General features: G+C 36.5%; 2 protein-coding genes across 5 annotated transcripts in view; one reads left to right on the top strand and one right to left on the bottom strand.

Annotated features, from left to right (window-relative positions):
• Positions 1–10,008, bottom strand: part of Dhx29 (DEAH (Asp-Glu-Ala-His) box polypeptide 29) — a 50,491-nt gene extending 40,483 nt beyond the window's left edge. Inside the window, exons 1-3 of one of the 2 annotated variants that reach the window (XM_005392696.2) lie at positions 9,705–10,008; positions 1,950–2,023; positions 677–790 (exon numbers count right to left, since the gene is read on the bottom strand). In XM_005392696.2, the coding sequence (XP_005392753.1) occupies positions 677–790; positions 1,950–2,023; positions 9,705–9,885 (369 nt within the window). In that variant the 5' untranslated portion in view covers positions 9,886–10,008. The remainder of the gene's footprint in view (positions 1–676; positions 791–1,949; positions 2,024–9,704) is intronic. The other variant, XM_005392697.2, reaches the window with a different exon arrangement.
• A 259-nt stretch (positions 10,009–10,267) lies between these two features.
• Positions 10,268–26,421, top strand: part of Skiv2l2 (superkiller viralicidic activity 2-like 2 (S. cerevisiae)) — a 91,727-nt gene continuing 75,573 nt past the window's right edge. For all 3 annotated transcript variants that reach the window (XM_005392700.2, XM_005392699.2, XM_005392698.2), the window contains exons 1-5: positions 10,268–10,491; positions 17,953–18,090; positions 19,624–19,690; positions 23,563–23,625; positions 24,468–24,580. In XM_005392700.2, coding sequence (XP_005392757.1) covers positions 10,358–10,491; positions 17,953–18,090; positions 19,624–19,690; positions 23,563–23,625; positions 24,468–24,580 — 515 coding nt within the window. In that variant the 5' untranslated portion in view covers positions 10,268–10,357. The remainder of the gene's footprint in view (positions 10,492–17,952; positions 18,091–19,623; positions 19,691–23,562; positions 23,626–24,467; positions 24,581–26,421) is intronic.

The following is a 26,421-nucleotide window of genomic DNA, read 5'->3' as shown; positions in this document are numbered from 1 at the left end:
ACTCTTTATAGTATAGTACATTTACTTCAGTTATTTTCTTATACTTTTATATAAAATACTTCAGTTGACACAGGCGTCCTCTCAAATTATTAGAAACTCTTAACAGCATTTCTAATAGTTAAATAATATGCCATTGAGTACATTTTCCTATGAGTGAACACTTAGGATTTATTTTATTACAAGCAGAGCTTTTGACATCTTTATATATAAAGATAAACCATTTTGATATACTTTTGACAATAAGATCTTCACAGTCGGGCAGAACTGGGTTCAGATTTGGCTCTGCTCACTCTGCTATTTATTAATTACTAATGTTAGGCTATAACTTTTCATCTTTCTAAGCCTCAATTCTTTAAAACAATAGAGGCCAAATACATCTACTTTGTAGGATTGTCATCTCAGAGAAACTTAAGTAAAGTACCTGGCAGAGTCTAACACATAATGTAATTTGGGGAATGTAATTTAGTCTTCATATCATTTCATTGGGTGAAACTGTATCAGGCAGGGCTCTCTGTTCTCTGTTCTTGGAGATGCAAGCCTATATGAGATCTATATGAGATGTAAATCTATATGAGATCTTAGTGGAAGCTGAGAAAACCATTTTCATCCCATGTGGAGCTGTCTTAAAAATGCCCCACTAAAACTATGGAACTTCAAAAAAAAGTTTGCAAAATACCTGTAATTTTTTGGCAGTAAGTCTTCCAGAAATCACCCCCTTGTCATTATTTTGCTTTTTATGTTCATTGATCACTCCAATAATTCTTTGCTCTAGCTTGTTATTAATTACCACCTGTGGGAGCCAAAATGGTTACAGCAATTAGAAGCTAAATTACTAAAAGAATTAGAAGAAAAATCATCTTTTATATTCCTGCCAAACAAGCCCAAAATTTCAGCTAAACGCTGGAACAGTTTTTTTTTTCTTTCTTTTGACTACCATTCATTTGTCTACAACTTAAAAAGTATGGGATATGGAAAAAAAGTAATGAGCTAACATATGGAAAAAAATCCTCAAATAAAGCTTCTCTATAGTCAGTGTCTCCAGACAGTGTCCTTGGATCACCCTTGGGCTGCTATGACAAGATAGACTACCAAACCCTACCCTAAAGGTACTGAATCAAAATCCTTGGGAATGAAATCCGGAAATCTGCTTTAATGTAAACCAACACAAGCCAAAGCCTGACAGAATGAATGCTACACTAAAAAAGAGGAGTATCAAATAAAAGTAAAAATTATATGTATACATAGTATGAATAGGTAACACAAAATCCTTTGACCCAACAGTTTGATTCTCATTTTTTCTATTAGCTACTTATGTACTGTTCTTTCCATATTTTTAACCCAAGAATATGTAAGCTTCTACCAACAAAAATACATTCTCTTTATCACCTCTTAACTGAATGCTTACCACAAAATACAAAAATATATTTTAGGAACTCAAAGTCTAGCCAGGAAACACATATAAAGAAACAAATTATAACCTAGCATGACAATGCCTTAAAAAGATATATTTAGTGCTGACAGATCCAAGACAACAGACCTGGTGAGTTATGTGTAGGACTTCAAGAGGTCACAGAGGTGACAAATAAAAAGGAGAAAGTGAGGCATTCTAGGTAGAGAGCACAATGGGAAAAAGTCTGAAGTCATAAAATCATGTGGAACTTGGGAGAACAAAGAATGTCCCATGAACTAAAGTTTTAAGTGGAGAGCAGGAAGGAAAAGTATTCTAAGTGAGATCTGAAAACATGAGGATGCCATGCTTAGAAATTTGGAACTTATCCAAAATTTCCTTAGTTTCTTAGAGGCTCTCAACATGTGTACAATTTACTTCTATTTAGTAAGAATAGCTCTTTGATTACTCTTTAAAATATACTATTATTTTCCTATATTTAAGGATATGTCATTTTAAAAAAAGTATATTTCTTGTAACAGCTCAAAACTTGGTTACTTACTTTCAAAATAGACTTATCCAGATTTGCAGGACCACCAGTATCATTTGAAGAATTAAAACTATAAATTTTTGGACCTGTATGTAATAGACAACAAATAGTCAAGGCCATTTAATGATTAATATCCATTGTACTATTTTAATTTTCCTCTAAAAATTGCTAGACATCAAATATTTAATTTCAATACCCCTCCTCACTTCACCAGATGAGTCAATGGTAGTAGTAGTTAGCAATGTTCCTTCTAAACTGTTTTACAAATTACCATTCTTCTAGTTTAACTACTTTCTCCTCAAATATGAACCCATAATTATCTTTAAGGTTCATCTTCACATTTTTTAATCAGATGCTTTTCTTTCTGGCAATTAGAGGAAGCTCTAAGACTTCTTGGATACTATCAGATTGTTGGCAGAGATGGGTAATTCCAAAGAGAAAGTATTCCTCCCCAGAAATGAGATGCTAAGTGAAAAGGGAGGTGGCAGTCCTATCTCTTCTCCTCAGACTCAAGTCCAAAGGTCACCGTATTGGTTTTCTACAGCTGTCATAGCAAATCACCATGAACTTGATGGGTGAATACGCCAGGAATTTAGTCTTTCACGGACAGAAGTTCAAAATCAACATGTGAACAGGACCATGTTCCCTTGGAGGGTTTTAGGCAAGAATACTTCAGTTTCTTCCAGTTTATGTTTACCCCAGGTGCTGCTTGGCTTGTTGGTAATGGAACTTTAGTCACCAACTGTTTTATAAGGCCTTCTTCCCTATCTCTTGATGTCCAAATCTCCCCTCTTTTTCCTCATGCCGATAGCCACTGGATTGAGGGCCTGAGCTAAATTTGGGATGATTTCATCTGAAGATCTTTAATTATACCTGTAAAGACTCTATTTCCAAATAAGATCTTATTCTGAGGTTCCAGGTAGACATGGATATTTTAGGGTACACTAGTTATTCAACTCACTAAAGTTGTCAAGTCTGTTCCATGCAACAGAAACGTATCTATCCTCAGTCATTGAAAAATGAGTAAAAGGGAGGAATAAATACTATTTTCAAACTTTTGGTTCCATTGCCTCTTTCCTCTCTTCAAAATTATTGAGAATCCAAATAATTTTTATGTAGGTCTTATCTACTGATTTTGCCACATTATAAGTTAAAAGTGAGAATTTCATTATTTGTGAAATCACTAAATGTAGTAACCCTGGCATATATATTAATATAGATTAAACTTTTAGTAAATATACCAATATTTAATATTTTCCAGTTTGGTAATTTTTTTTTTTTAAACTCAGAGCTCCATGTAGCAAATCTCTTTTTCTTTCTCTCTTCTCTTTCTATCCCCCGCCCAGGGTTTCACTATCTACAGTAGTTCAGGCTGGCCTTGAACTTACAATGTAGCCCAGGCTGGCTCTGAACTTGCACCCATCCTCCTGCCTCAGCCTCCAGTATGCTGGGACTGCAGGTGTGTGCCATTGGGTAGCAAATCTGTTTAATGTCTGCTGTTTTGGTCTGGTCAAACTGCCATAATAAAAATACTACAGACTTCTGGGTGATTTAATAAAACTTGATTCCTATTGTTCCGGAGGCTGGGAAGTACAAGATCAAGGGATAGCTGTAGACATTTTGTCCTCAGCCACCTTCTCTTGGTTTATAGGTGGCTGCTATCTTGCTGTATCTTCATATGAGTTTTTCTCCATCCTTCCTTGGACAGGGATCCAATGCTTAGGTGTCTCTGATAAGGACACCGTTAGATCAGGATCCTACCCATATGACCTCATTTAACTTTAATCACTTCCTTAGAGCTCTTATCTCCAAATATAACCACACTGTGGATTAGCATTTTATACATGAAATTTTGGGACACAATTAATCCACATTTGGCTTATGTACTCAATTTATTGTAATAATACACATCATGTACCTCTGCTATATTCACTGGGTAGAAATCAGGATCCTTAAATGTGGGCATATTTTAATTTTAAACAATAATCTAAGGAACTGAAGCAATCACAACATTTTACCATAAGAGATATCATCAGTTAAACAAGGGCCTATCATTTTTGTAATTCTTCCTGGAACATGTTGATATGATACTTAACCAGCATGAATAATGATTCTAGGATTTGGAATTCACTTTTAACTTTTTTTTTTTTTTAATGGTACTGGGGATTGAACACAAGGTCTTCATACTGAGCTACATCTCTAAATTGCTAACTTGCCTTGGGTGGGTTCAAACTTGAGATTCTCCTGTCTCAGTGTCCCAGAGTGCTGGAATACTAGTTTGAACCACCATGCCAGGCCAGCTGCCAATTCAGAATGTCAACCTGACAGCTTTCCATGCCAGGCTTTAACCTGTTACACAGGAAAAACTGAAGGTGCCAGAAGAAAATAGATATCCAAACTTGTTAAACCAATACTTGTGAATACAATTTTAAGTCAATAGCGCATGGAATAAAGTTGGATCCCATAAGTAAAGTGCTTAAGATTTCTGACAGCGCCTTTCCTTAGCACATAGAGCCCTCTTTTCGTAAATTTTGGTTTTTGTTTCAGATGGTAGAAGTTACTGGAAGTAAGGATGATAGTATGTATAGTCTGCAAAGCAAAAGTATTATGAATACCAAATTTACAAATGAAAGGTCATGGAACAACGCAACATATAAAATTGCCTCTCAAAAGTATTTACCATACTGCAATTGAAGACAGATAAACTAAGTCATTACCTTAGGGTGACTCCGCTAATTACAAAAAAAAGCCTACCAGAATCAGTTTCATATTGCCCTATATGCTATTAGAAAATATTCCTTTTACCCTACCTTGTATGTTACATCAAACCGTGATGTTAGTGACTTACCAGCACTAAGACACTTCCTTTGGCTTGTTAGCACTCTAATTCCCTTCTGATCAACAGTGCATCCATCTGCAAAAAGATTTATCTGCCAAGGGATCCAAACAGGAACTATGGTTGTAAAGACCCAGTCCCTGTTCTCACGGGGCTTATATTCCAGAGTAATATAATGAGCAAGGAACCAATTACCAAAATAAACTAAAATAATAAGTGCCAAGAGACTAAATCAGAGTGAATTGATACAATCTGAGCAGTTAGACCCTGTGAGGAAGTATGCGCAACCAGAGCTACTAGTTAGCTCATTTTAAGATGTACACCAGTTAGTGTCTGTTGGCTACTCAATACCAACACCTGTCTCCCCACTTCCCATTGCACTTGGTTTCACCCCTTCCGAGACCTCTGATCTCATTTTAGCATGCTCCCTCTCTCATCCACCTGCAGATGGTTTTTCCATAATAGGTCACACTTGTTGCCACCTTTGAATCTTTGGGCTGTTCTCTCTGCCTCAGTACAGACCCCAAACTTTCCAACAGCAAGTCGGCCTAAATGCTTCCTATGGGAAGCCATTCCTATTCAAACCCAAAATACGTCTCACCACATTTGTCCTTTACCAAGTCACTACTTTTCATCCTTCACAGAATGTTTTGATGACACCCCCTCAACATATTTAGAATAGTTTTTATGAATTTATGACATGTCTCCCAGTATTACTTCTTGGATTTAAAATTTCAAGTAACTTCAAGGATTTCCAGAAACACTAGCCTTTTGCTTAGAAAAAAAAAAACTGAAACTCTTATTTTGGTCTGATTCACACCATGGCATAGCAGATCTGGTTTACACCATGGCAAAGCAGCTGAGCTAATTATAAGTACGCTAAAGGTGGAAGCACTGTTTTTTTTTTGGAGGTGGGAGTCTACGCTATCTCTGAACTCACAGCAATAGTCCTGTCTCAGCCTACTAAATGTTGGGATTACAGGCACCTGCCTGGCTAGGTAGAAACACCTCTAAGGCAAAGACACAGAAACAGAAAGGAAAAGTGGAAGACAGAAAGAGAAACATGGGAAAAGGTGTTGCTATTTCTAGAAAACGCAAGCCATGCACTTCAAGGCCTTCACTGTTCTCTCTGCCTGGAAGGCCCTACTCAGATACTAATTTACACGTCTCCTTGGCTCAAATATCACTTCTGTGTGATGTCTTCTGACCATCTTCTTTAAAAATGATACTCTTTCTACCCTTCTCTCTTTACCTACCACTCAGCATCACTAAATGTAGAAGAAATCTTGTTTATCAGTTCTGGCCCCCTAAAATAAGTCTCCATCTTGCCCTACTCCTGACCCTTCTATAAGGAAAGGTCTTTGAAAACACCGTTTTCTTCCTGTGGTATCCCCAGTGCCTAAAATTTTTCTTGGCATATTAATAGCTCTTCAAACATTTTTCAAGAAACAGATGAATCAAACAGGAATAGCAAGAATACCCAAAATTGTGCCAAGAGCCATTTGGTGGCACCAGTAGTTTTTGACCTTTAGATTACAGCACATTTTGACAAACTGTGCTGTGTACAACCCTTCTTAGTATCTGAAAAGATAGGAAGGGGCAGAAATAACTATGCATACATTAGAACTACAGGGCTGGGGATTTAGCTCAGCAACATAGCGCCTGCCCGGCAAGTTTGAGGTCGTGAGTTTGACTCCCGGTACAGGAAAAAAAAGGAAAAAAAAACAAAAAAAAGAATTTGATGAGATTACAAACCTGAAATTAAAGAGCCAGGGATATAGCTCAGTGGCACAAGCGCCTACCTGGCAAGCGCAAGGTCCTGAGTTCAATTCCCAGTACCAAAAAATAAAATAAAATAAAATAAAAAATTTAAGAACTACAAAGAGCTGAGAACTTCCTCATTTTTTTCCTCCAAAGAAGGCCTATTATGTTTTCTAAAAATATTCAAAAAAGAAAAATTAAAACTTTACTACCAATTTAGTAGATAACTGCCTCTTTTTCTCTCTTTTGATTTCTTGCTTTTAATAATTCCTTTGAATTTTTCTTTACCATTTATCCAAAGAATTTTTAGATGTTAACACATTTCCATTACATCCTATTATTTTGTGGGATACATAAAATGTGCAGTTCAGCAGGTACCATAGAGCAAGTCCTAACTATCAAAAAGGGTGATATAAACAACCATGGTACATGGGTCCTACATATCAGAGACAGTTCAAAAAGGAGGTAGCTGGGCACAGCAGCACACACTTGTAATCCCAGTACTTGGGAGACTGATGCAAGAGAATCACAAGTTTGAGTCCCACCTGAGTGATTTAGTAAGACTGTCTCAAAACAAAACAAAACAAAATTTAAAGAGCTGGGGATATACTTCTTTGGTAGAGTACCCTGGAATTTGATTCATGGTATGGAAAAAAAAAAAAGATGATATTCAAAGAGGGTATTATAGGGTTTGGTAGACTGTGTTATGGACAGCAACATTTCATGAAGAGAAAATTACATACAGTAAGCTAACAGTTCCATTTGGAGCAATGGAAACACACCAGATTTGCTATAGCTGAAAGTTAGGGTTTGGATTTTACTATGAAGTCAATGAGCATGCTATGGAAGAAAGGGCAAGCGGTAAGACCAATCTGATGCTGGTATGTTGGAAAGACTGGAGGAGGAAAAAGAGCAAAGCTGGGGAGGACCTATTAAATGCCCCTCTGGTGCTCCAGGGATTCATGAGAATCTTCACTATGTTCCAACTACATGTAAAAGTGAGAGGGTGTAGTGGAAAGATGTAAGTGAGGAGTGCACAGAGCCATGCATGGCCACAGATTGAAAGCAAGGAAGGATGGAAAGCATTCAAAGTATGTTTGATCTTCAACAAACAGGAATGTAGAAAAACAGAAAAAAAGGAAGGGGGGAAAGTTGGTATAGTATAAGCCATGTTAAATTAGAGATGCTTACAAAAAAGAAAAAAAGACAAACAGTTCAGAAAAATGTTGAAAGGCCTAACTAGAGCTTGGGAGCAAGACCAGTATATATTGCTTGTAGTTACCTACGATGAAAGGACGGAAGTAATAGAACTAGATGAACTCCCTTAGGAGAGCTGTAGGTGGAAGCTATACTGCCAAGGACACCTTCAGAAAGGGTCACATTTGGGGACTGGAGGAAAGAAAAGCCAAAGAATACAACAAATGACCATCAGAAAATTCAAAGAATTCAGACACATGTCAGTAAAAGACAAAGGGAAAGTAAATCTGATGTTGATCAACAGAGTAAAACTGCCACAGAATAGTCAAAGAGAAATTCCATGTATTTGTAATTACAAGCACAATAACTTTGTAGTTAAAAGATTACAACAAATTGCACAGTAAAGAAGTATTATCTAAGGCCAGCGAGGTGGTGTACACGTCATCCCAGCACCTGGGAGGCTGAAACAGGAGGACTGCCTTATGCTTGAAGCCAGCCTGGGCTACACAGTGAGTTCAAAGCCAGCCTGGACTACATAGTAAGACCCTGTCACCAAAAAGCCAAAACAAAAACAAAAACAAAACCCTCAAACAAACAAAAAGAAGTATCATCCAATTTTTAGATCAAAAATTGGTATTTGCCTATTTATCCAGTCTCATACCTTTTCTTCCTTTGGCAATGTTGGAATTTATGACCTCCTCAGGACCCCCAAGCTCTGTTTTGATTCAAGATCTTTGCAGTGTCCTCCTTAGCTCTCCCTGGTGCAGAATATTATTTTCACCAACGGTTTACAAAGTTAATCCCTTCCCATCTGCAATGGCTGATACATTGTGTCAACTTAAAAAGTTTATAAGTTTAACAAAAGCCATGCAGCAGGGAGCCAGGTTTCTCACTTTGTAAACATTCTGAGTGCAGGGAGATGATGTGAATGCTATTCCCGCCTTGGAATGAGGTAGCCTGCTAACAATATAAGGGAGGAAAAGACCCTTGCTCTCCCTCTTTTGCTCTTGCTGCTTCTGCCACCTTGAACTATGCCACTCACCATGGCGCCCTGCCTTGGAGCCAGCTGATTAAGGACTGACTCCACAAACCATCGCTAAATAAACCTTTCCTTCAGTAATGTTGGGTGTCGGGTATTTTGTACCAACAACCAGAGAAAAGTAAGTAACACACCATCCTCGTGATCTCAACTGTCACTTTTCCAGGCCACGCACCATTCCTGCTCTTCTCTAGTAAAAATTAGGTTATCTTGTTTAACTCTTCTCAGGATTTTCTCATCAATTATAGAGCAGTGCATCAGTGTGATTAGCTAATACCTAGCTCCAATATTAGACTGGCAAGCTGCATGGGAAGTAATGTGTCTATTTTGCTCATCTCATTTCCAACATCGCATCAGACACAAGGCAAATATTTGAATATACACACACATATATGTAAAAATGTATATATACACACATGCTCGGTAAATACTTGTAGATGAACACCCCAATAAGAACAACAAGCAAACACAAGAGGAGAATGTAATTTTCATCTGCAGCAGGGATCGGTCATGTCTAAGTTATCAAACCAACTGGCAGAGTAAGCAAAAATGCAAGGCTGCAGAAAACAGTGCGGGTAATTCTAAAATCGGTCACACCCATGTTCAGTGAACACTGTTCTTCTTATTAAGTACTGATTTTTCCAGAACACATAGAGGCGCTACATCGCTGCTGAAACGCACTGTATGTGTTCTTGGAAGGAGAAAAGCGCGATCAGAAGGGAGACGCTAGGTTGCAACAGGACCATCATCAGAACTGTGGAGCCCTAACATACTTAGACCGATGTTCATAAAGGCCACCCCTGAAGAGCTAGCAGCCCCGGGTGTAGGAAAAACGAATTTTGAGCCCAAGGGTCTGAGTGGGTTTGAAGGCTTGCCTAGGGAGAAGCAACAAGATATCAGGACAGATAACTAGGAGCCGCGTGACACGCTGTACCTTGCTTGACTCGGGGCTCCCGGGCGCTGGGAGCGACGGCGGGGGGCTGCCTGGCCACCGGCTTCTGGCTTTGGGCTTCCCCGGCAGCTCCGGCCTCGGAAGATTTGGCTCTGGAAGCAGACACGGCGGCCCGGACCGCCGCGGCCCCCGGGGTCTTGTGTTTCTTGTTCTTGCCACCCATGCTACAGCCTTGGCAGAAGACTCTCCCAGGTCCACGCTCCTGCTCTGCTACAGCGGAACCCTGGAGACCACTTCACCTAGCTCGCGCCCTGCCAACGAGGGTGCTCCATCCGGGCTCCTGCGGTCGCTCGGGGTGACTGCAGCTTCGCAATTGGTCCGATTCTCCAGACTCCGCCTCCTCTCTATCCCTCTCCCAGCCCTACAAAACCTGCCGCGTGCCGGGTGCGGTGTACGGGGTACGCGCTCTGGTTCCTAACCTGCCTACCCACCAGTAATCACAAAGGAGAAACAAAACAAAGAATCCAAAGAACAGCAAACAAAACAGAAACATAAAACAGAAAGTTCAGGTGGCCTTGCGATTTGATTACTTTGGTCTCCTACGGGCCACTGTGGTGCCTTGGCTTGGCGTCACTGCCGGTGCGGTCGCGGGGCACTGTGGGTAGGACGGAGATTAGGTCTTGCTGCTTCGAAAGATGGCGGATGCTTTTGGGGATGAGCTTTTCACCGTGTTCGAAGACGAGTCAACGACTGAAGCCGGCACCAAGAAAGAGAAAGAAAAAGAGAAGGGAAAATGGAGAGGACCGCCAGGGTCTGCAGAAAAGGGCGGGTAAGGAAGACTTCCAGGTTGTTTTTATTTAGAATGCTGTTTGGGGAAACACGAGATATTGGCTTTTCCTGGTGTCCTTGTCCGGCGGCAGCGTGAGCTCCTGCCGCGGCGCTTCCTTAGGCGCGCTTTGCTGACTCTACCCCTGTGTTTAGCCGGGGAATATCGAGGGTCCATAAGGTTTCTGTTGGTGCTGTGTATGGGACGTAGTCTTTAATAAGCAGGAATAATGACTGGTTCAGTGCAGGGGGAATGAATTTAGAAAAAAGTGTCTTGGAGAGGAAAGGGCAAAAAGAAATAAGGGAGAGAAATCTAATGTTGAAACTTCAGTTTTCTCGTCCATAAAGTGGAGATTCACTGTTTACCACTTGAGTTAATGTGAGGATTAAATGAGATGTGTAAAGTGACGAACTATACCTATCACGTGGTGAAGTTAAATGCTAGATACGGTGACCTTGTTTAGAGAAATTAAAAAACTGGACTAGAGAAATAAAACTTACTAGAGAAATTAAACTAGAGAAATTAAAATTACTGGACCCTACAATACATATGATCGCCGTAAAATGTACAGAACTATGTATGGGACAAAGAAAAGCTATTTCTTGGTTCATTATTAACGAAATTTACTCTGAATTGCGAAGAGAGATACCCAGTAAGTGAATGAATTAAATTAGGCATGATTTTGCTCCCAAGACAGTTTCTTTCTAGGTAAAGAGATAAGAGCACTAAAATTCAAGTTGTTAGCAGTATGTGTTAGTAGGTGACATTAAGTAGTGTGTAAAATTCAGGAAAGGGAGATTCCTGTTCGTAATGTTTAGGAGACCATTAGATGCAATAGGATATTCTGGCTTGAGAAATTATAAGTTAACGGTGCCAAGATTTTTGTATAGCATAAATTAGGCTAAAGGACGCTGTTCGCTTTTGTATTATCAGACCTAAGGCTGAGAAAAATTTTGCTTTTACCACACTTTCTTTATACACAAGTAGAGTACTACTCAGACATGAAGAAGGATAAATTCGAGTCACTGGTAAGAAAATGTATGGATCTTTTTTTGTTTTGTTTTGTTTTGTTTTCCCGTACCGGAAATCGAACTCATGACCTCCCACTTGCCAGGCAGGCGCTGTGCCGCTGAGCTAAATCCCCAGCCCCAGTATATGGATCTTGAGACCATAATTCTAGGTGAAGTAAATCAGGCACAGAGAATAAATATTACATAGTTTCTCTTATATGCAAAACCTAAGATATAAATAATTTAAAGAACAAAATAAAAGAGAAATAGAAGGAAACAGATAGACTTTGTGGGGTTTGGAAGGGGATCTGGAAAAGGGGAAAGGGTAGAGTGGGTGAGTGAAGAGAAGTAAAAATTATCAAGATGTGATACATAGATGTGCCAGTTCTCCAAGATGAATTTAATTTATATATTGCAAAGATCTACCAACAGTAAAAAACTTTAAAATATATTTGTATGTTGGTGTTAGATTTTGAGGGGTCTTAAATATGGAATAGCAAGCGGAGGAGTTTTCATTTTAAACCTTTTTGAACAACGTTTTTAGAATTTTTTTCCTAACTTTGTTAAATAGATGGTCTAGGAAAACTAACTTGGTTGTAGTTGGCAGAGTATATTGCAAGGAAAGATGCTGATAGAAAATCAATTGTTGTGCCTTCTGTTTAGATGTCCCCCCAAAGCCTCATGTGGTCATAGGTAGCGCTTTTGCAGAGGTGGCTGGAGATGCCTGTGGGGAACTATAGTGACACTTAACACAGAATTTATAGAGAAGTATGTAAGACTAAAAGAGAATAGTAGGATAGCAGAAAAAGAAGTGTGAAATGTTGCATAAGAACATTTCACACTTATGGGGGACCCTTTCAGGAAAAAAATGAGAAAGGATGACAGATTTCCCTTTTTTCCTTCCACCAAGACAAAAGTTATTAATAGTTGCCAAGTATTTAGGTGGACAACTATAGTTTGAAGATAATATGTACATACATGATTTCTCATTTTGTACTTTATGTCAGTATTATTGTGGTGAAGTTATTCTACTTGGCTAGCCTCACACTTGCAGGGATCCTCCTGCTGAAGCGTAAATGCTGGAATTAAAGGTATGTGCCACCAAATCTGGCTTTCATTTTTATCTTGATTATAGTTGAAATGATAGTATTTTTTGTATAGGGCTAACTAAAATACTTAAAATTTATTTCACTTGTAGCTTTTAATATGGTTAAATTATGTACACATTTTACATTACCCAAATATACATATGTATTTTACAGTGCTGAACTGGAGACTTCTTTATGGTAGATTCAGTTTCAGTTGTTTTAGATGAGGATACCTCATACCTGTTTCATCGTAAGATGAAGGATGTCTGATTATTCTACACCAGGATTGATTGATAGGTTAAAATGGTGTCAGCCTCAATCCTTCATCAAAGTCCTATAAGGATTTTATCACCTGTTGATGATTGCTTGGATCTGTTATTTTCTAATAGTTGCAGAGTGGTGAGTTTCTGTTTTTCTTTCTGCCTCTTATTACCTGGAATCTAAAAAAACCTGTTACCTTAGCTGGGCATGGTGGCACACACCTATGATGTACTCAAGAGGCTGAGGCAGGAGGATTGTCATGAAGTCAAGGCCAGTCTGAAGTACATCATGAGACCCTGTCTCAAACACACACACACACACACACACACACACACACACACACACCCCTTTTATCTCATCAGCTGTTCATTTACTTTGAAATAAAGTTCATAAAAAGAAAGCAGTATTAATGATGGATTCTTTCTCTTTTTAAGTTTTTGAGAACTGAGTTGTACTTTAAGAAGTATGTGTGCCCACCAGACCTTATTTCTTTCCTTCCGGATATAATTGAAGTACATTAAAGTGTAGTTAAGATAACATATATTTCCATTACCTCTAGAAGTTGCTTTGTACCTTTTCTAATGCATCCCTATCTTCATCCCTGCTTCAGGGAAGTATGATTTGTCAGCTATAGAACAGCTTGCACTGTCTAGAGTTTTACTTAAATTGAACATTATTTAAAATTTTATTTAAATACAGTGTCTTTTCTTGCTTGGGCTTTCCTAAGTATTTTTGAGATTCATTCATGTAGCATATATCATAAAGTTTGTTCCTTTTTATTACTTAGTAGTATTCTGTGTTATGGATGTACCAAATTTGTTTATGCCGTTATCCATTAATGGACCTTCAGGTTGTCATTTGTTTTTAAAACTACTTATTTATTTTGCAGTAGTGAATATTGAACACGTGGCATTTGCACTGGGCTATCTCTCCACCCTGTTTTTTAAATTTTGAAATAGGGTCTCACACTGAGTCAGTAAGTTGCTCAGTTTGAACTCAAACTTGGGATCCTCTTGGCTCAGCCTCTCAGAGTCCTGGGATTACAGGTGTGAGCTATCTTGCTGACTTCCATTATTACTTTTGATACTTGGATTTCTAATCAGAGATCAGTGAGAACCCTTCAGATTGCCTTTTGTGAACTTTTAACAAGATAATGTTAAGTCTTTGATATCCTGTGCTTTATGGGAAAAGTTATCAGAATGACGTTACCAGTCTTGCCCACTTTTCACCTAAATATCCCAAACATTAACATTTCATGTTTGTTTTGTCCTCTGTTCCTCCTTTTCCCATTATACACACATGTACACCTGCGTTTATATGTATGAATGTTCATGTGTTTATACTTTTCTTTCAGTTGTGTAGAGGAAGATATGGATATGTTGCCAGTTTTTTTCTAAATTCTTACTTTAGTGTATACTTTATGAAATTAAGGGCGTTCTTGTATATTACCACAATACACATTACAATTTTCAGAATAAGGAAATAGGGTCTGGTGCCATGGCTCATGTTTGTAATGTCATTTGTGGCTAGCCGAGGCAACTTAGCAAGACAGTCTCAAATAAAATTTTTTTTAAAATGGGGTTAGTATGTGGCTCAGTGGTAGAACACTTAACCTAGCACGTGTGAAGCTCTAGGTTCAATCCCTGCTACCACCCTTCAAACAAAATTATGTAGTTAACATTGACAAGATAGTGCCCTTTCTGGTGCTGTAAAGAGAAGTATGCTGTCCTTATGAATTTCTAGAAACAACATTTTTAGATAATTTCAAGAAGTCAAACCTTATTTAAGAGTAAATTGGTTACCTATATACGACACTTTGTTTCTGGATAACTCAGGTGTTTCAGCTATGCATATTCTACATGTGGCACACACACACACACCCAAAGAAAAAAAAAACAACTGGAGACCTAGAAGTCTTAACACACAGTATAAAAAAATAAGTTACTCTTTGCAAGATAATCTTTTGCACATGGGAAGGTGAGGAACAGGTGGGAAAGGGGGTTAAAAAAAGAATTCAGATGTGTTATGTGCATGTACCAACTGGGGAAATTTGATCATTGTGTACTACGAACATGTACTAAGAAAACAAAAACAAACAATTACAAGATATTCTAAATGAAAATGTTCTACTGGTTTTTTTTTTCAAGCTTGAGAACTAGTCTTCTTTAGCTCCTAGTAGAATTATTTTAAGTACAGTGGATGAATTGATGCTTACTCAGAATAATAGTAGAACTGAAAGAAATTATAATTATTTTCCAGCTGTATTATTTTTCTGAGGACCAAGGATATTGATGGCTTGTCCCAAGGAAGTCCATACTAGTAATCAGCAACTGATCTAGGGAATTGGAAGTGACAGGTTTTTTAAATTTTAGAAAGCTTCAATTTGGAAATGTTTAAGCATGTAGATCAACACTATTGTGTGTTACACCTTTTTAAAAACAAGTAGAACATACGAAGAAAAATATGGAGGTCATGAGGTGAATTTTATGGCGTGAACACACTTATACAGCCACTACTCAGGAAAAAAAGAGTATTAGAGAAAGCTTATCTCCCACAGAAATGACTGTTGTGACAAAATGTCAAATTTTTCCATCTGTGACTTAAAGTTTATAAATGAAATCACCCAAAAAATGTTCTTTTGTGTTTGGCTTTGGCTAAGTATTGTTTGCAAACTTTATAGTAGCTCTAGCAGTGGCTTTCTAAATGTGATTGAGTTCTTGTATGAGGTTAGAGGAAAAATCACAATTATCTGAAGAGTCTATTAAAATATTCTGCCTTTTTTTATCAATTATGTACCTGTAGGAGGCTGGGTTTTTCTTCATAAACTTCAGCTAAAATAGTATATCATATCAAGTTTAATGCAGAAACTGGTGACAGAGATTTGCAGGAATATGAAACAGTGCCCCTCTTTTATTTTTAAAACATTTTTGTAAATGTTTATTTTTGTATAAAATGTTTTGTTATTTTAAGGCAAATTAATGAGTAATGGGGGAGGGCAATAATGGAGGATTGAACCCAGGGTCTAAGTATGTAGTATTCTAACACTGAGCTGTTACCCCACAGCCCTCAAGTACCTTTAAATTTTAATATCTGAGTAAATATTAATAGATAAAATTACCTAAGCACAATTCTTTGGAATCGTCTGTAATTTTTAAGACTGGGAAAGGATTCTTTTTTTTTTTTCCTGAAGCAGGCTCTTTTTATTTCCCTGAAGATCATGCTCACTCTGGAGTCCAGGCTGGTCTTGAACCCATTATGTAGCCCAGCCTGACCTTGAACCCACAGTGACCCTCCTGCCTCAGCCTCCCAAGTGCTGGGATTACATACTTATAGGCATGCATCACCATGCCTAACTTGGTGAAAGGATTCTAAAACTGAAACATTTTAGCTTCTGACCTAGTATTGCCTAATTTACATTTCTTATAACTTCCCCATTAAATCTTTCAATCACTTTTTATGGATTGTCTTTTTTTAAAAATTGGTTTATACTCCTTACCTCCAATATTTTAGATACATGCCTTTTTCAGTTATAGGTGTACATATCTTTTGTCTTGCCTCTTTTCCGTAATTTTTTTTAGCACGTTAGTAATGATCACATTCATCATGGGAGACTTGTACATGTACATAACATTGCTTTTTTGTCCCTTTCCTCTCTCTTTAAACCTTCTTCTCCATTTACAAAAGCTCTATTTTTTCATCTTCTTTTTCTTTAAATCCCTTTTCTCTTCGTTTCCTCCTCCCCTCCCCATCTCTTGTTCCCTTCTCATTTGAAAAAGTTCTTCCTACTTCCTAATGCCTATCCTCCATTTTGCTTCTTAGTTGCATTTTCAAGTTCTTACATAAGAACCAATATGATAAACTTGTGTGTCTGATTTATTTCACTTAAAATCGTGCTGTTAAGGTGATGTATGAGGTTAGAGGAAAAATCACTTACCTAAAAATGCTTAGCTTAACTTTTTTATGTTGGAGTAGTATTCTAGTCTCTCTTTTATAATGGTGCCTTCTGATGAATAGAAATTCTTAATGTTCATGCGGTCCAATTTAATCATACTTTTATATTTTAATAAGTAATTATGCCTAACAAATCTTAAAGGCTTTCTGAGTTTATCTTCTAGACACTTTGTTAATTTTGCCTTCCACAGTTAGGTCTAAAATTCATATGGAATTAGTTTCTTTCTTATGTGGAAGGTAGTGATCGGATTCAGTTCTTCCCCTATTGATATTTAGTCCATCAAGCACCCATTTATTCTTACTGCTTGAACCAACAAATCCAACCACACACACAAAAATTTCTTCCATGTTACTAGAAATGTTACTAGAGAAGGCATTAAATGTTTATTAAAAGTACTTTCTTGAATACCTGATGTTTTGATTAACAGTTCTTAAGTTTATGTTGATATTTCTATTAATACACATTTTAAAAAATATTTTTAAAATGCCTGTGTAAGCCGACTTTCCATTGTTATAACAGAATAACTGAGAAAATCAATTTATAGCAGAAAAGGTTTATTTGGGCTCACCATTTCAGAGGTTTGGATCCATGTTTGCCTGACTCAGTTAGAACAGTGGAGCCTGAGGTGAGGCAGAGATCTCCACAATAGGAGTACATGGTAGAGGAAGCTGTTTATTTCATGACAGCCAGGAAGCAAAGAAAGGTAGGGAACAGAAAGCTGGACACAGGATACACCCCCTGCACACAAACTGGATTCTGGCTCCTAAGTTTTTATCCCCTTCCAATAGTTCATCAAATTATGAACCTGTCAGTGAATTAATCTATTGATGAGATCAAAGCCCTATGATCTAATCTCTTCCCCAAAGCCCCACCTCTGAACATTGCTGCATTAAGGACCATACCTTCAACATATTAGCCTTTGGGAGACATTTCAGACCCAGATGATAATCCCTCCATAAAAATATGAACTGTAGAAGTAGTTATTAGTTTTACTAATTAGAAGGTTCAGTTATCCTCAGCTTTTTGCTCATTTTGATTTGTAACATTCGTGTGCTTAAAAGATGACTTTTCATGGTGAATGGTGTATATAATATATGGAGCAATACAGAATTAGCAAGAACTAATACAGAATTCTAAACTGTTTGCTTTTCAGGAAACATTCTGATGGTAAATTACCATCAGAGTCAACTAATAGTGGGAAAAACAAGAGAGAGATAGATTTTGAAGGCACAGATGAACCCATTTTTGGAAAGAAGCCCAGGATAGAAGAGTCAATAACTGAAGATCTCAGGTAATATTTCCATAGTCATAAATGTTAGTAAATCTTTATTTGGGGATTGTATGAAGTTTTAAAAAATGCTTCTATGTTGGCATTTTATGTGAAATGAAAATGGTATATTTATGTATACATAGAAGCCTAGTGAAATGAAAATGGTATATTTATGTATACATAGAAGCCTATAAATGTAGAACATTTAAGGTTAAACAATTAGATGACAATGTAAAAATGACTCTTGATAATTTAGAATCCAATTTTGAGAGCCTTGAAATTGATTTTTTTAAAAGAAAAAGTGTATTTTATTTGTTAATAAAATGATGATCACTGAAGGAGTATAATACTTTAGTATATGTGCTGCCAGGTCGAGCACTGGAGTAATAGAATAAGAGGAAACAGTAAAACTTACCCAGTGGAAGGAATAGTGGAAGGAATTAGATTTTTCATTGTTTTATGTAGCAGTGAGATGGCTATCAATCTCAAGGCACTTGTCAATGAGGAAAACCAAAGGATATCTGTGGCTGGATATTTTCTGTTACTGGTGTTTCTCAGATTTTGGAAGTTAGAAATTCTTTTTTTTGGTACCAGGAATCAAACTCAGGACCTTGTGTTTGCTAAGCAGGCGCTTATACCGCTGAGCTATATCCCTGGCCCTGCAGAACTTCTTAGTTGATACCGATATTTTTAGTTGATCTGATCCTGTTGTAATGATATTTACAATTTTTGCTTTTTCCTTCTATATTCTTGGTTGATATTATAATGTTTTTCTGGTTTTTTTTAACCAGTTACTGTTACAGCTAGTAAAATTATCTACTGTAAATGCTGAAAGATGTGTCATTGAAGTATTTAACATGTACCACTTACTGAAACTATTATAATAAGTTACAAAATAATACTGGTAGTTTAAAAGTCTTTTTTACTTATTGTAACTTTCGGGTTTTATACAAGCTGTGGTTATTGACTTCATATATCAGAAATACTTCTGATATGCTACCTAAGCGAGCACAAGTATCAGAAGTATAATAAATGAAAAAATAATTAATCTAGCATAGAAATGTACATCTAATTTTCCTCCTTTTATTTACAGTTGTGACCTCTCAGGAGTCTAAATGGAGACTGTAGATGATAATAATGTAGAATTTTGATGAGAATAAGGAATGCTTTGAAATTACAGCATGATCTGAATTAGACCAGTTTATTTCATATACTCTGTGGTGTGATGAGTTTTACAACTGGTTTCCTTTTGAAATCATAATGGTACTTCATAGAAGAGCTTGTTATTCAAAACTAAGATGACATAATTTTTGAATAATTTGTTTGGCAGTTTATTTTGTATTCATAATAAAGACGTTAACTGAGTAATTTGAATTTTCAGCACGTACTATATATGAATAATGTGACAGAATTTCTGAATATTAATAGCTGAGAGTTTTCTAATTTGGAATATTGATAATTGGCCAGTATAATTTTATTTACAATGCAGATTGGGAGGATTATTATTTACTCTAGAAAAATAATGTGTGTTTCATTTTAATCACTGTTTTTAAGTTTGGCAGATCTGATGCCCAGGGTTAAGGTACAGTCTGTTGAAACTGTTGAAGGATGTACACATGAGGTAAGTACAAACAATATACAATTAGGTTAATATTAAAATGGGATTTTTCTTTATACTGTCTGCAAAACGATGAGCAAGCATTTTCACCTTAAAGGCCTTAGAAACAATAAGGAGATTGTGCAGGATGCATGTAATCTAATGGAAGAGCTGGAATTTTATTATGAAACCTGGGTTCAGATGCTGTCTAGCAATTTTCTTGACTCTAGGCATGCACACATGTATGTGTAAATCTGTTAGTAAGTTTATGGTATATAATGATTACATTATCACGGGAAGTTGATACATGGGTGTAATACATCGTAATTTCTGTCCTCTTTTGCAAAAAATCTGTCTCCCTCTTTCCTATTATCTCTTATTTTTTACTCTTACATTTTCGGTTTCTCATAGAAGAGAACCTATGTAATGTGTCTAATTATTTCATTCAGCATTTTTAAAGGTGTATCCAGTTTCCTACAGATGACTCAGATGTATCCTTTATGGCAGAATAGTACTCCTGTTGTGTATGTGACTTTTTCATCCATTTATCCATTGATGAACATATAGGCCACTTTTGTAATTTAGCTGTTATGAGTTATACTGCTATACAGTTGTTCCTATAAAGATAGTAATGAATATATCACTGTAATATGATATCTATAACTCTAAAAGGGGAATTGAATGGAATTTCTAGTTTTAGTATATTGAGGAATTACCATACTGATTTCCGTAGTGATTATACTAGTGTGCATTCCCACCTATAGAATAGAAGGATTCATTTTCCCCTGCAGCCTTGCCAGCATTTATTATTTGATTTTGTAATTATGTCAAGTCTTTCAGTGTAAGATGAATCTGTGTTGTTTTAATTTGCATTTCTCTGCTAGTCAAGATGTTGAACATTTTTTCATGTGTTTGCCATTTTTATTACTTTTTCTGACCACTGTCTATTCATTTCATTTGCCCATGTTTTGATTGGGTGTTTTATCTTTGGCAGTTAAATTTTTTTCTTAGTTCTTTGTATGGTCTTCTGTCCTCTGTCTGAGAATTAGCTGAAGGTCATGAATTTCTTAATGTTTTCTTTTCCGGTAGTGGGAATCGAACTCACGACCTCATGCTTGCCAGGCAGGCACTGTGCCACTGAGCTAAATCTCCAGCCCCTTCTCCGTCAATTTTGAAAGGTAGTTTTGCAGGATGTGTCATTCTGGGTTGGAAGTTATTTTCTTTTAGGGTTTGAAACACTTTATTTGAAGCTTTCCTGGCCTTTAAGGTTTGTGTTGAAAAATCTGCTGTAATAATAAAGGATTTAGCTTGTCTCTAAACTGCTTTTCAGATTCTGTCCTTTGGTTGCATTTCTAGAACTTTGATTCTGTCCTTTGGTTGGATTTCTAGAATTTCTAGAACTCCTGTCAATATTAAACTACATGAGGTTTGTATTTAATAACTCAGTTTCTCAAAATCATAATAGAGGAATTATCTTAAAGGAAAGACTGATAAAAACTATTCTGTTTCCAAAAGTTTTCATTTACCTTGCTGAGTTGTGAAACAATAGACTCAAAAATTAATTTTTCAATTAAGGAGTTAAGGAATTCAATTAAGTTTCAATTAGGGTGTTAAGGAATTCTTTTCTGATCATGGCTATTTTGGTTTCTGTATGCCTCACTTTCTGTATGTTAAAGTTCTTCACCATAATTGGAAAGTTTTTTTTAAAAAATCAGCATATGAACATTAAAAAGCATCTTTTATTTTGGGTTGCATTTTAGCTACTATATTGGCTTTCTTCTCTTGTGGTTGTGGCCATTCATTAAATATTTTAGAGCCAGGTTCATTTTATTATGTACTAATAAAAAAATTAAAAGATAAAAAAGACGTGATCCTTTTTCATAATTTCTTTTTGCTTAAGAAGTTGTTCAATGTCCTGACTTCTCATTCATCTTTTAATCAGGCTAGTATAATTTTATCTTTTTTCTGTCCAATTCTTTGAAATTATTCTGGCAAAAATCACCACTGACTGCTGAATATTTGACTCTTGACCATTGTCCTGGTATTCTGTTTTTCTGACATATTTCTGTGGGCTTCTCCTTTATGTGTGTTACGTTGGCGTTACCCAGACTCTTCAAAGATAAAAACTAACTCTTTGATTCTTAGAGATGTAAAAACATAATTTTGTTATTGTTAAGTCCCAGGCATGTTGAATTTTTGTTTTTTGGTTTTTTTTTTGTTTTTGTTTTTGTTTTTCTCCGGTACCGGGAACCGAACTCACGACCTTGCGCTTGCCACGCAGGTGCTTTTGCCGCTGAGCTAAATCCCCAGCCCTGAATTTTTAACTACTCACTGCTGATATTCTTTATTTATATCATAGAAAGTATCAGAGAGATGTGACAGAGGTCAACTAACTAACCAGCCATATATGGCTCTATAGTTGATCATTTGTGGTGGGAATCACATCATCATTTTGGGTCTAGCATTTACATTCATATCTAGAAAATTGCTTTTGTCACTATACCAAAGGTTGGAGACTCTAGGATAGTCTCATATTCATCATACATACAAGAGATAGAGGAAGTGTTCTAAAGAATCTCATTTCTTAGGCTGAGGATATAGCTCAGTGGCACAGTGCAAGCTCAAGGTCCTGAGTTTGATTCCTGATACCAAAAAAAAAAAATTCTCCTTTCTTTAAATTTAGTGGATAAGTAGTCCTGTCTGTGTTAAACTACTTGAGGATTGTGTTTAATAACTCAGTTTCTCGAAATCATAATAGAGATATTGTCTTAAAGACTGATAAAAACTGTTCTCTTCCCAAAAGTTTTCATTTACCTTGCTGACCTGTGAAACAATGGACTCATAAATTAATTTTTCAAAACTCTACTAGATAAACTACCAAATTGTTTAGATTCCATTTGAACATCACATTTCATTTGATACATTCTTTGTACTTGAAATTATTGTGTTAATACTTTATGTTGCCCTTTTCTTCAATATAGTTGGTTCTTAGTCTTTCTAAAATTCTGCCCATGTCATCTTGATATTAATTGAGTCATAAGTTTACTACTAATTTCTCAGTATTTCTTTTTTTTTTTTTTTTTGGTACCAGGAATTGAACTTAGGACTTTGTGCTTGCCAGGCAGGCACTTGTGCCGCTGAGCTATATTCCCAGCCCTCTTGGTATTTCTAAGGCAGCTAATATCCATTTTTCTTAACAGAAATTTTGCTTTTAGAAGTGATAACTTAATTTCTGTGTATCTCTTAATTTGGTCTTGTAAGCTATTTATATGCTAATTGGTTCCTATTGTATTCCTATGTATAGTTAGAAATACGTAAGCATTATTAGTATCATTTTATTCCACATAGTTTGCTTTCATATGGTGACATACCATATAAGTTAATTCAGCTTTTTTGAGCATTCATTAGTGTCAGTAAATATAGTTGATACTAGAAATAAGTAAGATAGCTGCTGGACCTTAATAAGCACGGTTTCTTCAGGGGTATCCCCTTACAAATCTTTAGTAGCTTTTGCCTTAGGCCAATTGTAGTAGAGGTGTATAGTATTTGAATGTTAATAGTTTTACTATGTAAATAGTTTACTAATGTAAATAGTTTTACTTTTTGTCTTGTTCTTAAAGATATTTATTTTTGCAGTACCTAGGACTATCAAAACATTCTAACTGGTCATAGTGGCCTACACATTTAATCCAGCTATTCAGGAGGGTACAGTGGGAGAATTGCTTGGGCTCACGAATTTGAAACCATCCTGGGAACCATAGTGAGACTGTGTCTCAAATAAAAATAAAAGAAACATTCTAGTTCATCACTTCTGTTTTTCAGGCCTTTATTAATTTTGAAGTGTTGAATATCAAATAGATTTGTGATTTTTTGTGTGTGTGTGAATTTGACAACAGGTTGCACTTCCTGCTGATGAAGATTATTTACCACTTAAGCCTCGGATTGGAAAAGCGGCAAAGGTTTGTACTTTGTATTATATAGTTTACAAAATTTTGTGAGACTTTATTAGAAATCTTCAAAAAAATGTTCAGATAAAATTTGCTTACTTCCCAATGTAAATTTGCCAGGAAGAAGTCAGCTACAAAATACAGTGAAAACCAAATTACATTACTAAATAGCTGTACTAGAAAACAAGTATCATATGATAAGAGTTTCAAACCCTAAAATAGTGATGCTCAACTTTTTAAAAGAATTTAAGGAAGTTGTTATCCTTTCTGTTAAATAAATGCATGTATACAAATTTTGCCTTTAAGGGGTTAAACAAGCTTCCAATGAAATCTAAACTCTGCTTTTACTAGATGGGCTTTGAAGATATGGTAGATCTTAAAAGGTCAAAAATAATTCTGAGGCTGTTTTTTTCCAAGTAAGTTTCTCTAAGCAAAAAAAGCAATTTGGTGGAGTAAGCATCAACTCTTTAAAAGACTTAATAGATGAATTGTTACACCTTCTGTGTGTACTCGAGTGAGAGGTATCATACTGCAGAGCCTCAGTTCTCATTAGGAAAAAAAAATGCTTATTTTAGTGTTACTAAGATTGGTGGTAATGTTTGGAAAATATGTTGCATAGTACCTACTATTTCTTGGTAAATAGTAAACAATAGTATAATGGAAAGATTAAATGGCAGAACTAACTTCTTTGATGTCTAGAAAAAGATGTTTTTCCTTTTTCTAATTTTCCCTAGTGTGGTATTCCTATATAGAATGTTAAAGAATGTTAAAAGAGTGCTTTTTTTTTTGACTTGGAGTGTATTTGAGATAGCTTTGTATTTTTCATCCAGTAATTAATGTTTTTGTTTTTATAGGAATACCCATTTATTCTTGATGCTTTCCAAAGAGAAGCCATTCAATGTGTTGATAATAATCAGTCTGTTTTAGTATCTGCACATACATCAGCAGGAAAAACTGTATGTGCTGAGTAAGTAACTTTCCTTTTAATGAAATGTTAAAAATTTATTTTATTAATGAGCATGGTGGCACATGCCTATAATCCCAGGAATTGGAAGGGCTGAGGTAAAAATATGTCTGCACATTTGAGCCCCGCCTGGGCTACATTGTGAGTTCAAGGCCAGCCTGACCTACATACTAAGACCCTATCTTAAAACAACAAACAAAAGAATTCACTGTATTGTATTTTGTGTTTTTTGTCTTTAAAAGTTACTATCTTTTGGTTTGATTTATATAAAGTTGGTTATGCTTATGTCTTTATATTTAGATACCTTTAATTTCTTTTTCTGACTCTACTAAACTAAGATCTTTAATATAGTGTTTTAATAAAAGTTATGAGAGAAGGCATCCTTGCCTGAGTCCTGATTATAGAGGAAATATACTGTATTTTTCATCATTAAACCTATAGGTTTTTCATAGATCCTTTTTAACAGCTTGGGAAAGGTTCCTTCTGTTTTTATCTTTTTTTTTTTTTTGGTTTTTCTCCGGTACCGGGAACCGAACTCACGACCTTGCGCTTGCCAGGCAGGTGCTTTGCCGCTGAGCTAAATCCCCAGCCCCTCTTCTGTTTTTAGTTTGCAGAGATTATGTGTTTTGTGTATGTGCATATAAAATATTTAGATACTGGATTTTCTCACGTGCTTATTTGCGTGGATTGAAGTGATTCTGTTTTGTTCTGCTAATGTGATAAAACTTGTTGATTGGTTTTCAAATGAATAATTCTGAGATAAATTGCATTTGGTCATGATATATATAGAGAGCCCCTCCTGGTACTGGTCATGCCTGGGAAGTTTATACTTGCAATCCCGTGGAAAAATTACTGGGATTCTAGGGAGTTAATTCCAATCTACCACTTCCAGTACCCACAATCCCAGGCAAAAACCCATGGTGAGAATAAAGACACTAAGGCATATTTATACTTGTGGGGAGTCAAGGGGTCCTAAGTCCAGATAGGATAATGGCTAACTGGAATAAAGACCTTGACCCAGGCCCAAACCTGGGTTTTACTACTTTGTGAAGAAGGGAGTGGCTTGAGGATGAGTGACTGTGAGAATGGCTGGAAGTACATGAGAACTGTGAGCTGGGCTAGGTAGGAGGCCTGAAAGCACCTCTGCAATATGCAGAGAGAAGGATATGCACAAAGAGTAAACTTCATAATACAGTTGAGGTAGTATCTGACGTTTGGGGTCAGTGCTGCAGCTCTGAAGTGTAATCTTTTAGGCCCTGGGCAGTCATAGCCTTTTATCTTGAGGCGCGATCCCAGCCTACAGCATGGAGCACAGCATGCCTCTCCACCCTGCCCTGACTCACAGAGTGAGGAAGCACTGCCCTGTAGCCTTGCTTCGAAGACTACACATCAGCATGTGCCCTGGACCGATTTGCATTGCTAAAAGCCAATTGAAGGGAGAAGGAAGAAGTCCTAGCCAGCTCAGTACAAATCAGTACATAGAAACGGGGCCAGGTTTAGCCAAAATGAAGATAATTGCTCTTCTTTCAAAGAGAGTCCTCCAGGTTTTCCTCCACAGATATGTAAATATATTATTATATTGTTGAATTTCTAAAAATTTTATAAAGAATTTTCACATTTGTGTGCCTGAGGGTTATTGCTTTTTTAGTTTATTATGATAGGTTTTCTTTTTTTCTGATTTTGATATAAAGGTGGTCTTGGCTTCTCTCTTTTTGTTTTTTCTCCCTGATTGATCTGGCTGGAAGCCAGGCATGGTGGTGCATGCCTGTAAATACCTGTAATCCCTGCACTCGGGAGGCTGAGGCAGGAGGAACTTTGTGAGTTTACCAAAAAAAAAAAAAAAA

This window comes from Chinchilla lanigera, unplaced genomic scaffold, assembly GCF_000276665.1.
Source record: "Chinchilla lanigera isolate Chin_1 unplaced genomic scaffold, ChiLan1.0 scaffold00045, whole genome shotgun sequence".
Classification (NCBI taxonomy): domain Eukaryota; kingdom Metazoa; phylum Chordata; class Mammalia; order Rodentia; family Chinchillidae; genus Chinchilla; species Chinchilla lanigera.
This window is presented reverse-complemented; position numbering and strand designations above follow the sequence as displayed.